Source organism: Corvus moneduloides, chromosome 2 (genome assembly GCF_009650955.1).
Source record: "Corvus moneduloides isolate bCorMon1 chromosome 2, bCorMon1.pri, whole genome shotgun sequence".
Lineage (NCBI taxonomy): Eukaryota > Metazoa > Chordata > Aves > Passeriformes > Corvidae > Corvus > Corvus moneduloides.
Window position 1 is genome coordinate 38,017,011 of NC_045477.1, and position 14,968 is coordinate 38,031,978.

Consider the following 14,968-nt stretch of genomic DNA (forward strand, 5'->3'; position numbering starts at 1 on the left):
TGAAAGGGAGTCCCTCTAGAGTCCCCTGTTTTACAGGCAGAACAGACTGGCACACCATATTGTCACTTTAAACATATTCTAGGAACAAAAAAAGCCAGGATCTGCCTTTAAAGGAAAGTGTAATCCAAAATCTTCATTGAAGTGAATGTTTGCTGTGCATTTTGTTCAGAGTTTTGATATTTTCAGCAATAAGCTGACGGAACTCTTTAACGAGAGACAGAAGGGACAATGAAAGAAGAACAAAAAGATTTTGCTTCAGCTTCTCCTGTTTTTTTTTTTCCCAGACGTAACCATGCATTAGAAAATGTAACTGTTTTTAAAAAGCAATCATTTTTTATACCTAGCTTGTTTCAAAAAGGTCGTTCCACTCTCATTGTCACCTCAGGAAAAACAATAAAGCAGCAGTCCTCCACGTAATTGCACAGGCTCGCCTGGTGGGTTCTCTTTCTTGTTCAATGAAGTATCATTCATTTAGATCAGAATACAGTCTTTCTAAATTAGAGGTTTACATGTGTAATTATATAAAATGATATGTTTGTTTACATCTCCAAGTAAAATGTACGTCGTTTTCTGTCATTTATCTTTGAAATTCAATTTTGCTTTGTCGATCCCTAATTTATTGCAGGAGATGAATGTGCTGTTAGAGTGTTTACAATGCCTCTCGCTGCCTGTGGATAATAGAATTACCCTGGTTATTGCTATTCATTTCGACATTTCTATGGTTAGAAATACGCGATAGTTTTACATTCCTGAATATATAGTGCAAATCCTAATGCTATTTATTGTGGCTCCCTTTTTTTTTTATCCATCTAAAGACTTAAATTTACTTTCAAAGAATAGTGGGACATTTGACAGCTGATGGCTGTATTTCTCAGCAGCTGTGTACTCTCTTCTGTGTTCATAAATGCGTGGAGAGGCTGTGTTCATACCTTTGTGTGTAATGTTAATAAATATTTTCGATTTCTAGTAAACCCGAAAACTCCCATGTGAATTTCTCCCGATTCAGCCCTGGGGCTTTGGTGAATGAGCAGTATGTATAACCAGTCACTGAATTTATGGAACATTTTTGGAAAAACAGTGTTTGTTTTACTTATTCCTTTTGTCTGTTTAACTGGTTGGGTTAAAAGGCCTTTATTTCCAGCAAGCAGTCCCAAGGCATTATTTTTCCAAGCAGAACTTTCAAGGCTAACTCTACAGAATGTTTCCTTTGATATCTTCTTGAGGTTTTCTTTCTGTATCCCTGTTCCTTACAGTATTTGAAAAAGGCAGACTGGGAAGCACATCCACTTTGGACTGTAACAGGATAGGAGCAGTGCTGCAGGATGCTCAGAGCATCTCACAGGGCACAAGAACTCAGTGAAGAAAGGTGTCTAATTTCATATTCTTCTTTTCATTTCAAAATTGTTCTCTTTGAAGATGAGGATCAATATCTGAATGAGGAGAAGGTTTCCCTCATCACCTAGGGTCTGGAAATCTTTCAGATGAGGAAGATTTCCTTTCGGCTAATCCATCCAGACCATCTCTGTGTGTGTGTGCACGGGACATGTGTGGTCCTGTGCTGCCTGGGAGTCCCAGGCAAAGATCCCGACTGCACTGTGAGTGGGAATGGTGTAAAGCATGTACTGCTATGACTTGGAGCCAGGCAGCACGTCCTGAGGTTGTGTTTAAACCCTGCATAATAACCTGAAGTCCCTTGTTACGCTTCCAACCCATCCATCCCCCACTTGCATTTTCTTAATAAAATGTTTTTTATGGATATGCGGAGCAGGGGAAAAAAATGAATAATGGACAGTAAAACGTGCAGTAGATTGTATCCTATTAATCTTTTGCCAGGGAAGGGGATGACGTTGCTTTCTGTCTCAGCTTCATATCTCTATGAAGACACTCAGCCTTCAGCTTAAAACAAAAAAAAATTTATTTGGTTTCTTTTACTTTAGCCTGCTTGTTACCTGTCTTACACTTTTTTCATATTTCACCTAAACAAAGTTTGAGAATGAGAAATCAATAAAGGAGTACTTCAGAATTTCTTTTAAAAAAAAAAAAAAAATTTTTTTATACTATAAAATTTGCAGCACTTCCAGAGATAGCAGTAAAATATGCAGTCTCTCCATACCAGATTCTGTTATCTTTTATGCAGTACTTCAGGAAACAGCTCAAGTAAGGTTATCCATCCACAGGTTGAATGAAAATAATTTAATTTCATAAGGAGAAGGCTATTGAACTCTACTTGGCTTCACAGCCATATTAGGGAAATTCAATCTGTGTCCCAAAATAGCCTGTGGAAACCTAATTTTTGGTCCCTAAGTGCTGTAGTACTGAAAATATGTGAATTTCTTCTAAGCCAAGGGTCAGTTTAGTCACTATCGCACCTACAGCCGTGGGCTGTTCTGGATGTGTAGAGAATAAGCATCAGAAGAAGCAAACCCAGAGCAGTTTTTCCCTCTGTGTAATACTGTTCAAGCTCTCCAGTGCTTCAAGATTTCCTCTGCCATAGCCTTTGCACTTAACAGCCCCTTATGAATTTTTCTTCTGTGGCCAAGTCCACAGAAGAAATTTGAATTAATGAATTAATTTGTTTCCAACAAAACCACTTCAAATAATGCATATATATGGAAAGAATGAACATCAGTAAACCTTAGACTGAATATACCTCTCTAAATATGTGCGTTTTAGGATAACTTTTAATATTCAGTTTATGGGGTAGATGCAAAATGTCACACACATGCGTATCCATAATCTAATATTTGACTGTACATGCACTATATATGTATTTGTATAGCACTGTCTGTCTACTTCAGCACACACAGGCACGCAGAGGTTTTATTTCTGTGAGCACCCTTCTGTGAAACGAGAGCTAACTGAAGGCAGAGCATGGATTAAATCCTTCACTTTGATCATCATCAAATTCTACAAAAAAACAATCTAAAAAATTATAAAGCATTAGTCATGCTGTTGAATTTGTAACTATTCCTGATTTTATGTCATGTTCAGTGATCCAGACACATGTGTATTCATCCACACACATGCCTGGCATTACTCCTATGACATTAGACCTATCACTGTTTGCTATTAAGTTACATTTCTTCATTTGCACTCCAGTAACTTCAGGCTTCACTAATTGCAAGTGCAAGGTAACTCAGGTGGGTTTTGATTTGTTTCTGATGGCCTTTTCCTTTCTTCAGCACATTGCAATGTGCTAAAAGCATTATCCTAAGCATCAATGCTAAGTGTTGCTCAAATGTCTCAATCACACATCTGACCCCTTTTAACTGGTGATTTGTTTGCAAGGTGATGCATTGGCTGAAGATTGTATAGGCTGATGTATTGACTAAATTGTCAGGATTTTTGTGTTGGTCCTGTTCTTTCTTCTGTGTCACTAAGACTGCATCTGAGCACTAAGGCAGATCTGCCTTGTTCCCCACCCTACATCTCTGGTTGTTCCATCCACATTATAAAGTGATGAGATGAAAAACATTGCCATTTCTTCTCCATCTACATGCTGAATTTCCTTTTACAGAGGAATGATTTGGGAGACAGCGATGATCTTATCCAGTGTACAGTGAGGTTTTGGAGGGGTGTTGCCATGTCGGTGTCAGCTGGGACTTGTGACTATGTCCTGCAGTATTATGGGACATGTTGTGTAGAGTGAACTTGTTCACCTTCCAGCATTTCCAAACTCTGTAACAGGAGTAGAACAATAATTGTTTATTTGTTAAGATGGGAAAAACACTCCAACAGCAAAAGTGACAGGTATCATAGAAAAGCATGGTGTGTAAGACCTCCAAGGTTTTATATAGCAAATTATCTCCAAGCTGAAATACTGGGTCAGGCAATGTTTTGGAGTTTAACAAAACAACTTGTTTATATGGTCTGAGGACTGCATGTGCCAGGATGAAGAGAGAGATGTTTTAACTCACAAAGTCAAAGCAAAGTATGAAATTCTGTGAGGAGAGTGACATAACTTCGTTTGTTATTGGATGGTTTTACTGTAAATAACTTCTGTATTGAATACAGTATTCCTCTTCACTTTTGTGGATGTTCTTAAAGATCACAGTTATAAATATCTACTGCCCTTTGCAAGACCATGATGTTTCCCTGGAAATTTGAGAAAAACCATTTGAGAGGTGTGCAAGAACTTCTGCAACTTGTTAGTGGGTTTGACTTTTTTTGGATAAATGCATGCTGTATTTCCAAGCTGGCTTTGGAGAGTTGTCCATATGGCTGTGTCTGTAAGGGCTGCAGCACATACTGAAGATAGGAAAAAAGGGAAGGGTCATTTCTTATCATTGTCCCCTTGTGACTTTCTATCATAACTAGGAGTTCAGCCTAACATAATTTCCTTGGGTTTATTTTTCTCTGTGAGTTGCTTTCTGTAGATAATGCCTTTACACCATAGCAGAGTGTGACAATTCAATACAGTTAGATAAGAACTAAAACTGAGATATGGTCTCTTGTACAAAGTCAAGTTTCTCTCGGTTGCCCCAATGTCTTGAAACTGAAGTTTTACATTCTGCTAAATATTACTATTATTATGTATCTGTGGCATGGAGTAGTGAATACAGGAGGAAGAAACACAGTAGGGTTTTCATAAAACTCAGGAAATTAATTTCTTTGAGACTGGGCTGGTAAAGCTGTGGGTAGCGTTCAACATAACCGTTGTACTTACTTTTTCAGTTTTGATGACTACTCTTCATAATTTCTTGAAATACAGTTTTGTAATGTGAAAGAACCAGATTCATATCCATGGCAATATATTAAAATAATTAAATAAATATTAATACCATGTAATTAAGACCTGTTTTTATGTGTAGTCATATTTTGAGCTGTAGTGTTGGACAGCATGATCTGTCCCTGACTTCAGGAATGTGTGAGAACAGAGAACAGGAGAGGAAACTAAAGGCCTCATAACTGCACACACATAGGAACAGTTATTCCTACACATTAATTGAACAGCCTGATGAAACTGCCCAGAATGGGCGTTGTATGTAGAGCTGTCTTAAAGCAAAAACAAGCAGTTGTGATGGTTCACAATCAACATACTTCACGATCAGGTCTGCAGAACTGATGGTGATGGTCTGCTCCCTGCCCTTAGGATTGGCTGTGGAATCTGAGTGATAAATCTTCTGAGATCTGCTACATTTAAAATACAGGCAGTTCTGTTGTAGAGACTTGCTATGTATTCATATACCTCTTTTAGAAGAAAATTCAGGTCTGAAGGCACTCTGACAATTATTGCAGTCAAAAAGGCTCTACATTAAACAAAGGGAAACAAAAAGCCTCCTTTGTGGTAACAGTAGTTTTGTGAGAATGAGCGGCAGTAGTAGTTTTAGTTTTACCGATGAAAGACAAGTACTATTCATTCTAAGAGTTCATGATACTCAGTTGCAAATGTTAGCTCTTGGTCTTAAAAAAGAATGTGAATTTCTCTGCCTGAAGAAGTTGATGAGGACAGAGACTTTCTATAATTTACAGCTAGAGATCTCTTGTTTGAGAGGACAGTAGGTAGAGTTCACAATGGCACATTAAGAATGAAGTGGAAGATTCTATAAAACTTAGGATATTCCTTACTGTGATTAGGTTGTGCTTGATAAATATCCATAGTGACTATGCATGTGATGAATGGGGATATTTCAAATTTGAAATCTTTCCTTTATCAATTTAGTGGGGCTGAACTTCTTTCATAATTAGGAATTTCTTGCCTGTATCTTTTTGTTCTTTTTAGACATGGGGAGATCTTGTGTGAATGACACCAGTTTATCATCTGTGCTGTCATTTCTGTTTAAACTCATGCAGTGAGTAGATAGATGTCTCCCATATGGTGTAACAGTTTTGAATACTTACAACTGCTTGATGCAGGCAATACCAGTTTTGTTTTTTCAGCTTTTTCCCAGCACCAGGTTATTCCATGTAATTGTAATGATGCACTCTAATTTCTGTGACCTCCCCTTGGGTGTCACTTCTGTGGTCTGATACATCTTGTAACGAGTCTGGAATCCTGGAAGCAGAGTCCACTTCCCTTTGTTCATTTCATCGCATTACTTCAAGTAATATTTCTCCCCTTTTCACCAAAATAGGTGAAGAGATTCGTCCAAGGAGAAAGTGAGAGCATATGAGGAGCTGTAGCTGTAGAAGCCTTCTGGGACTAGAAGTCTTATGTAGATGTAAGATGTTGCTGATAGGTTTTTTTAAGAATTCAGGGTCATCATGGATTTTTGTTTAGATGCTTGGCTAGTCTGATAAATTCAATAGGTAGAATAGTTCATCCAGGGAGAATTTATTTTCTTGTTTCCCTTGGTAATCTTAAAGGTGACAAATTCTTGAGAACAACTTGGCCCGTGGACATCGTCTCCAAAATCAGCTTTATCTCTAGGAAAAGTTGGTCTGTCAAAAAAACAAGCACATGATGCATTTTCCTATCCAAAGAAATGTTTTGTATGAGGGAAACTCCAAATCTGCCCTTTAAATCTCTAGTAAGAACAAAATAAAAAACTAAGCTATGTTCCTAGAAGATATGCATCATTTTTCTTGAGGGAACTTTGGAAGTGTTTCCTTTTCTTTTCCTTGGTACAAATCTCACAGGAGTTTAATCATTCATGAAAGTACATCGCTTAAAATAAAAGATATCTTGATCATCCTCATGCAAAAGAGTACATTATTTTAAAGACTCAATTTGAGCATGGAACAAATTGATGAAATTGTAGTACAAAACCTTTAATGCATTAGAATGATTACATTTGGAAATCATTATGTATACAAGTAGTTATTACAGAAATAACCTTCTTTGTCAAGTATTCTTGGCGTGGAAATAATCAGCATCCTATCCCATTAATTGTTTGAGAACTCTGAAATCTTTAATGAGGTTTTTTATGGAAGAATTTCAGTCAAATGCAAATGATTCATTGAAACTCTTAATCATAAGACAAATAGCGATTCTTCAGTGAATTTTTTTCATTCACTGTAATAAATGTAGCATGTTAACTGTAGACATACAGTTAACTGTTTCTCAGTTACTTTTCTCACAGCATTTTTCTTTAAAGATTCATTGCTGGTCAGAAAGTGATAATGGTTGGACTGAGAAATAAAATGCTTGACAGATGTCAAGAAATCTGTGTCTGATAGAGCTTCAAGTAGATTTTTTCCCTTTGAGTGTTTTAAAAATTCATTTGTATTCAGGTTGATAAAGATACATATTTTTCAATGGGTATTCACAATCAAATATCATCCTTTTTTCACAGGTCTGATTACCACAACGTCAAGAAAATTGGATCGAGAGCAGCAAGCAGAACATTTTTTAGAGGTATGTTTAAGTGGAAATATATGTTAAGAGGTTAGCTGATTTTTGTAGTTTAAAATCACTTCTTCCTGTTCCAGGAGAGTGGTATTCTCCCTTCTCTTCATTTATAACAGTCTCACACAAAGCTGGGAATTGCCTGTTTATACAGAAGAAATAAAACATTTTTTAATTCTCAAGAGCAGGAAAAAGCTGAACAAAAATTGAACAGGTTTTTCCACCTCTAATCTACTTCAGTTAAGTCTTTTATTGTAGCTCTTAAATTTTGTTCGTGACAGAAAGTTAGAAAATCCAGAGCAAAATGTTTTTTAAAGAGCAGGCGGAATGACCCCAACCCTGCCGGGATTTTTAGTCTCTCAGGTTAAACAGGTTTAAAGTTTTGCATCTTGGATCTAATATGCAAACTGATAATTTGTATGAAAGCAAACTTTGACCTTTTCACGTTCACTGCATTATCAGAATCAATGATTTTTTTTTAGCTTTCGCTTGTTGGGACTATTAACAACAATTTTCAAGTTAAAAATTGCCTTTTACAAAAGAGTATCTAAAGCATTCCCTTGGCCCTTGTGATGAATGTTTCGCTTTATAAGTAGCTCACGTGTGTCGGATATGGAGTGATACACTTGTAAACTACTGGTTTTGCCACACGTGTTTTCTTTAACATTGCTGTACACCATGCTGTGTTTTTTTTTTTTTCCTTTGGGTAAAAGTTTCTTGTCTCTGTTCTTTTGTCTGTTTGTGGAGTAAGGAATTCTTGATTCCCATTGGTACTAGTAAAAAGAATCATATTGTTCCACATAATCAATCATCCCTACTATGTATTTTAGGAAATTCTCTTCAAATCCATACAAGCTAAAAAACATCTGGACACAATAATTCCTAATGCAATCACTGTCTGACAGCAAAATGTAGTAAAATATATATTTGCATATATTTGCATATAATTTCATTAGGTTTTTTATTTGCTAGAAATCCCAAATTATTTTGATTACTGCAGAACACAGGAGAGAAGGGTTGATTATTACTGTGCAAGTTTGAATTGGGGTTTTTTTCTTGATAATTCACTGTAGATTCTTATACATTCCATGTCATAAATAAATGGAGGGAAATACAAGGATTTTTCCCTTTTTAGGATTTATTGAGTTGTAAAGTTAGTAAAGTAATCATGTGTTCTAGTAACTTCAAGCTTTCCAGTTTATACTGTCAGTGAAGATCACAAATGGAATGAAATGGACACTGATTTTGAAGTATGTCTATTGATGAGAATTTGGGGTCTCTAAGTCTCCTTTGCTCTGCAGAGAAGGACCAGGTAATCCTGGTGAACAACAAGTTAGCACAAAATGAAACACAGGAAGTTCCATCTGAATATGAGGAAGAACTTCTTTTCTCTGAGGGTGACAAACCACTAGAACAGGTTGCACAGAGAGGTTGTGGAGTCTCTCTGGAGATACTCAAAACCTGCCTGGATGTGATCCTACACAGCCAGCTCTAGATGAACGTGCTTTAGCAGGGGTTGGACTAGATGAGCTCCACAGTTCCCTTCCAACATCAACCATTCTGTGATTCTGTAATTCTGTGATTTATCTGTTTGCCTCAGAGATCTCAGTGAAACATGCCAAATACACATTTTCCAAAGGATGGGGGAGTGCTACTATTAATAGCAAAAAGAAAAAAATTAGTTACTTATAGAATTCAGCTTTAGTCATCAATACAAGTTAATATATTCTTTCCTCTGAATTGTATCTTGCTTGAAAAAATAACAATCTGCAAGATTTTGAGGGCTGAAGATGCAGTAGAGGGAAATTTGTGTGATACAGTGCTTGAAGGCTTGTGAATGGGGAGTAAAGTGGAGGGCAGGCTACGGAGAAGAGAAACACGGGAGCAAGGTGTCCTGTAGAAGTGCGGAGAAGACCACATTGTGAAGCCCACCTGGGAACAGTGAGTGGGAAGGGGAGTTGGACTCTGGTGGAGACACAGCCTGGTCAAATTGCCCCTTTGAGCTGCTGCTGAAACACTGCCCATCGCTGCCTCCTGGGAGGCGCGTTCCTGCTGCACATCCGTGCACAGGCTGCGATCCAGAGCCCGGCTGGTCAAGCTGTGCTTGTTCTTGTGGCAAACTGAGAAACCTTTTCTAAAATGCCTGTCTGTCTCTGTGTAATTAACCCCCTGGGGAGGCCTTAATTGCCGAGACAGACGTGGTTTCCCAGTAGTACAGTGTTTCCCTTCCGGCTTCATTTCATACCCTTCTTCCAGGAGCCTGTCTGGTGTAAAGGAGCGCAAACTTGGCTCTCTTTGAAAAGCTCTGATTAGTACTTGACCTAGCAACCCTTGCCCCCCTTGGCCCAGTGTGTGTGTGAGGCACTGACAGACCTTTCCTAGATACAATTTTTTAATTGTTCTTAATAAGACTGTCTTTGATGGAAACACTATACCCTATAAGTACCTGCCAGTATTTACTTAGCAAATTTCATTATTAACATCATTTCCACCTCTTTCACCGAAGCTGTTGGGAAAATGAAGTGAAATAAGATAGCAGATGTTAGTCACTGTAGTTGTGTGTAGTGCCAGTGCTTATCTCCAGAACGTCGCCTGTGATGGCTTAGAGTTGCTCTTCCCGAGCTGCCTGCCCCTGTCCGTGCCAGAGGAAACATGAATTACCAGCGATGACAGGATGTGTATTTTTAAGGCTGCCATGCTTAGGAAAGGTGAATCTAAGTGACTCTCCTTGTAAGTTGCACAAGAATTCTGTTGCAAAGTAAGTACCGAGGCCCAGGTCAGATGTGCATTTCTTCTTCCTTTCTCCTTTAGATGTATGGACCTGTGTCCACATGGATTTTTTTAATGGTACCTCAGGCTGCTGTCACAGGACTTCCACTTACCAAAGAGTATGTTCCAAAGGGAGTGCAGAAACATGTCTAGAACCTGAGCCAAAAGATGCATGAAGAAGTCAGAAATTGACTCCCCTTTATAATCATTGAGATTTTCTGTTTGCTTTGGTGATCTTGTTTGGGTATTGTTTGTTTCATTTTTTGTTTGTTTGTTTTGGAATTTTGGAAGGAGGGGAAAAAAATAATTGCTTCTCCCAGGTTTTTCACTGGTTGTGGCATTGTCGATGCTTATTTTTTAAAGCTCTGAAGTTGAGGGCCTAATTCTTTTCTGAGACATTTATAATGCCTTGCAAAGCTGCAACTTGTATTCTGTGCTTGTTATCAGGTAGAATTTTGCTGCTGTGGTTTAAATTGGACGTCACTGAATTTTATACAGGATGGTCTCTTGCTTTAGTGGATTCTTATTAATGGAACAGATCTGCCTGAAATAGGAGGAAAATGACCACTTGATTACATTACTTTCTCACAGGAAGCAAGACAAAAGCAGTTGTTCCATTTCATAGACTTTCTCAAAGATTTTGTAGTTGGGATGAAGTATTTAAATAACAATCTGAAAGAGGAAAGGTAATCCTGAGAGCTACCTGCTTGCTTTGCAAGTGAACAAGAATAATGATGTCTTTCCAATGAGGTGCAAGTTTCAGATGATTTGGCTTTATTTTCTTTCAATAATTGAATACATTATCCTCTTCTTTCCTTCTTTTACTTCCTCTATCTTCTGGATATGTGTTGTCTTCTAATAATTTTTATGTAAATGTAGACACATGTAAACACTTCACTTTCTTTTCTTGTATTACACTAATTTACTAAAAAGAAGAAGCTAGAAGTGGATAATGTCAGTGGAGTTTGAGCTATGGAAAAAACCCCACAAAACCAGTCTGGCTGTTTTTTCTGCCCACAGTTTTTGTAGATGCCTCCTAATGCTGGTAGACAGTTTTACAAACTCTGGTGATTTTGCTATGTGATTTTATGCAAACAGCTGCGGGAGTGGTGGAGGTCCAATAACAAGCATAAAAATTAAACCATTTCATGCAGGATCTGCAACCTTTTGTGTTGTCAGCTGATTCTGAGATGTCCAGAACATGAATAGTTCCTGGTCTGCTTTCCAGTGTATATGTGCAACATCATGGGGGAGGATTGTTGAATCCAGGCTACAGTTGATTGACTTGCACATTTAGCCCAGAAAGTGGATCTGAGCACGTTTTTCTTACCCTGAGCAGTTTCTAAACACTCTGTTGCAGAGGCTTTATTACTTATGCTTCCAGCACAGAAAGCGTCTGCAAAATGTACCCACCACTGAGCAGTTCAGCTTGTTGGGAATTGCTGTGTCAAGACCTGTGTTTAGCAAAAGAATGGGCCAGAAGAGTTACAGGCTTCAGTGTGCAATTCTAGCAAGTCTTTAAAACTTCATGACTGAAGGGATGAATTGTCTGTAGCAAGAGATGACCTCTCCATCCTCTTGATAATGGAATATAGGTGGGTGCTTTTAAAGTGCTGAGGCTGTTTAGTCTCTCCCTGATGAGCACATGTGGTGTGGGCTCTTCAGACATTTAGCCAGTTTTGAAAATTGTATCCATAGTATCTGTTCCTCCAAAACACTAAAATAGCTATTTAAATTTGCCACTGTAGATTCATTCAGAAAATATCTTTTAACATTTGTCATGGTGAAAAACTTGTCTATTCAAAGTGTCTCTAAAGAATAAAAGTAGCTTTTAATAAGCATGGTCAGAACTTTAAATCTCTTCAGAAGTGACAAACGGAAGGCAATAGGTTTAAAAATAATGTTACAGCAGCCTTAGCCTTTAAAGGTCCAAGTCATGTACCCTAATTGAAGAGGAGGAGAAGCGGGAGCAGAGTATTGGCTTAGTGCAGCTAATTTTTAGCGAACTTAGTGCTATCAGAATGGTAACAGTGCCTCTCAAGTGCCCTGCTTTTGTCACAAATCAGTATACACAAACTTCATCAATCTTCCTGCTGCACAGCTCAAGCACAGCAATAGGCACAGCACTGAGAAGGATGGCAATAACAGTGCAAGGGGTTGTAATGAAGACAAATTGCTAAATCTGATGTGAGTGTCAAAATACATGGGCTGAATGAAGCATATTGGTTTCTATTTACTGTAAGTACACTAAGGGTACAATAAACTGTGTTACATGGTATGTATTTATATTCAGTAATTAGAGGGAAACATGATAATCTGCTGTAATTGGAGCCTTCTAAAAAGAATTCAAATTTCCACTCATTTAATGGGAGTTGTAAATGTGAGGGGAATGTTGATAGAGGGATTATAATTTTATTCCACTTGGAATTTGGTCCAGAATATCACAGGGGAAGTTGCTGCCGGAAAGTTTATGGCCACGGTTTGCAGCAGAGAAGGAGTTTAAAAACTCTCAAAGTGGCATTTAAAAATAGCACTACCTCTCACTTCTTCCCACAAACACCACAGTGGTGGTTCAGCATTGGACCAGCCTGTGTTCTCCACCATCCTCCTCTTTTCCTCCAGCATCTCCCACACAAGAACTTAACAAATTTAACTTCATTTTGCTGTTGAGCCTTCTCAGTTGGGCTGTAGCCTTTGCTAGTGGCGATGCCTGAAGTCCATGGTCCTTTGTGAGAAACTGCAACATTTTCTGAAGAATATAGGCAGCTGTGTGGCAATATGCTCATGTATATTTTTACAGGAGAAGTACTAAAGCTGAAGTTCATTGGGTTTGTGTAGCTGAATAGTGCTCTACAGCACACTGATTGCTTAAATCCTGGATTACAAGTCTGTGTAAGCATTTGTTTCATGGTTCTTTAGCATTGCCCACATTTGGCAGAGAAAGCTGCATTTTTTCTCAGTGACATGCTGGTGATGGTGTAAAAATGAGGCAGTGTGTCTGATTGAACATTTTGTCTGAGGTTTAAATGGCTCCAAAGGCACATGCCTTTCCCTTTTTTAACACTGAAGCCTATCAGAAAATGCAAGGGCTGTTTAAAAAATAGGTAAACAGCCTCTTCTTTTCCATCTTGAGTTTGAAAAGTATTACTGGTTGTGCTTGCTGGAAATGAGAGAACTATTTTAATTATTTCTAAAACACTTGGAAGTATTTCTAGTTGAACAGTTGGTTTATGGAGGCAGCTTTCTAAAAAGACAATGAAAGATGTATCAATGTCATCTTCAAATGGTGACACACTGAACTTTAATGTCAGCTTCAAAGTTAAGCAGAAAAAAGAAAAGGAAAAAATGAAAGAAAGGGGAAAAGGAGAGAAGGAGGGTGGGGAGGAAAGAAAGGGAAGAAAACAAAGAGTTCTAAAGAAAATCAAAAACGTGTTCATCTCATATTACCTCTCCAGGGGGCTATCAGCAGAGGGGAAATCCACCTGGCCAGTGTGGTGGCAGATCTAGCAGAGACGCGAGGTCTGGGCTTAGGAAGCCCAAGCTGAGCTCGCTCACCCCATGATGCAGGTTTCCATCCTGCACCCTGTGTTCTTCGGCTGCTGTTTTCAGAAACAGCCAAAAACTTTCCAAAGACAGGAGGTGACTGGAGGTTAAAACTGTTAAAACTGAGGCAGATTTCCATATGACATTGCACACTGCTTCTCATGTGTATTTGGGCAGAAAGTCTTACACAGCAAAATATGGGAAAAGTCCTGGTGGGATTGATCTCTCTGCAGTGATAAGTGGTCTCATGTAGACTGTTGTCTCTAATTTGTGTGATCTGATAAGGTGAAGAATTTTCAAGTGCATCACTGAAAATATTACTAATAATAAGGAAGTGGTCTCTGTGCAAGAGATTTGAACAGAAATTTTAAACAGCAAAATAATTAAGGCATCGTGTTTTTACAGATTACTCTCTTTTATTATTGCAAATTTCAATAGCTCTCAAATGTCCCATTATTTTGGATAATGTCTTGAGAAGTAACACAAGTGACAGAGCCTAAGCATTGGGAAAACTGAATTTAATAACACTTTTCTTCATGCGTGCGGAATCTTAATTCTGTTTTGTTATTAAATTTTTTTAAAAATCATCTATTTATAAATTTATAATAATGGGGCAAATTAAGGTTGGATTGGAAAAAAAAAAAGAATTATGTGTTTAAAGTCCTTAGTATTCCATGTTAAATTCAGGTAGCCATTGGAAAATGTGCCCACAATTCTGATGGCACTGTATATATACCAAAGGAGAAGGGCAAGAATGGGTCTGCGTATATCAAATACTGGCAGTGACCCTCAGTTCATTTCAGGTATTCAATGAAATACCAATAGCCTCCAGAGACTGGATGTGCAAAGAATGTCTGTGACGTTTCCATAAAATTTGTAGACTTTTAAGTCAACCCTGAGGCTGTTTGTTTACTTTTTTGCCTTATGCTAATGGCTGATTTCACTCTTTATTTTTTTTAGATAATATTAATCTCATTCTTTTAACTTCCTCAAGATTAGTCTGATTCTCTTAAAAATGCTTTGCACATGCTAACAACAGGGTGATGTCAAGGACAAATACGGTACTGACAGTTAAATTAGTGCATCATTTATATCATAGTATCTGTTTCTGGCCTCTCTTGGAGAGTGTTTAAGCCATCCAGCTAATCTGATACTGTTTGGAAGTTCTTACATGGCAGGATTTCAGTCCAGCATTAAAAATCTCACACTTGTTTGGTTAATCTATTGTATTGATTTGGAATACCAGTAGTAATGAAGAAAAGTAGTCCTCTTTTCTGTCTTTAATGAGCTGCCTAAGTAAAAAATCTTCATAACTCAGTATGCAAAACTGTGGGTTTTGTTATGAATGCTTGATGATTACAGGAATGA

The 14,968-nt window shown here is 37.9% G+C and overlaps 1 protein-coding gene across 11 annotated transcripts in view; it reads left to right on the forward strand.

Moving 5' to 3' along the window:
• FAT3 (FAT atypical cadherin 3) overlaps window positions 1–14,968 on the forward strand; it is a 408,107-nt gene that overhangs the window by 256,725 nt on the left and 136,414 nt on the right. For all 11 annotated transcript variants that reach the window (XM_032099136.1, XM_032099146.1, XM_032099135.1 and 8 more), the window contains exon 4: window positions 7,236–7,297. In XM_032099136.1, the coding sequence (XP_031955027.1) occupies window positions 7,236–7,297 (62 nt within the window). The remainder of the gene's footprint in view (window positions 1–7,235; window positions 7,298–14,968) is intronic.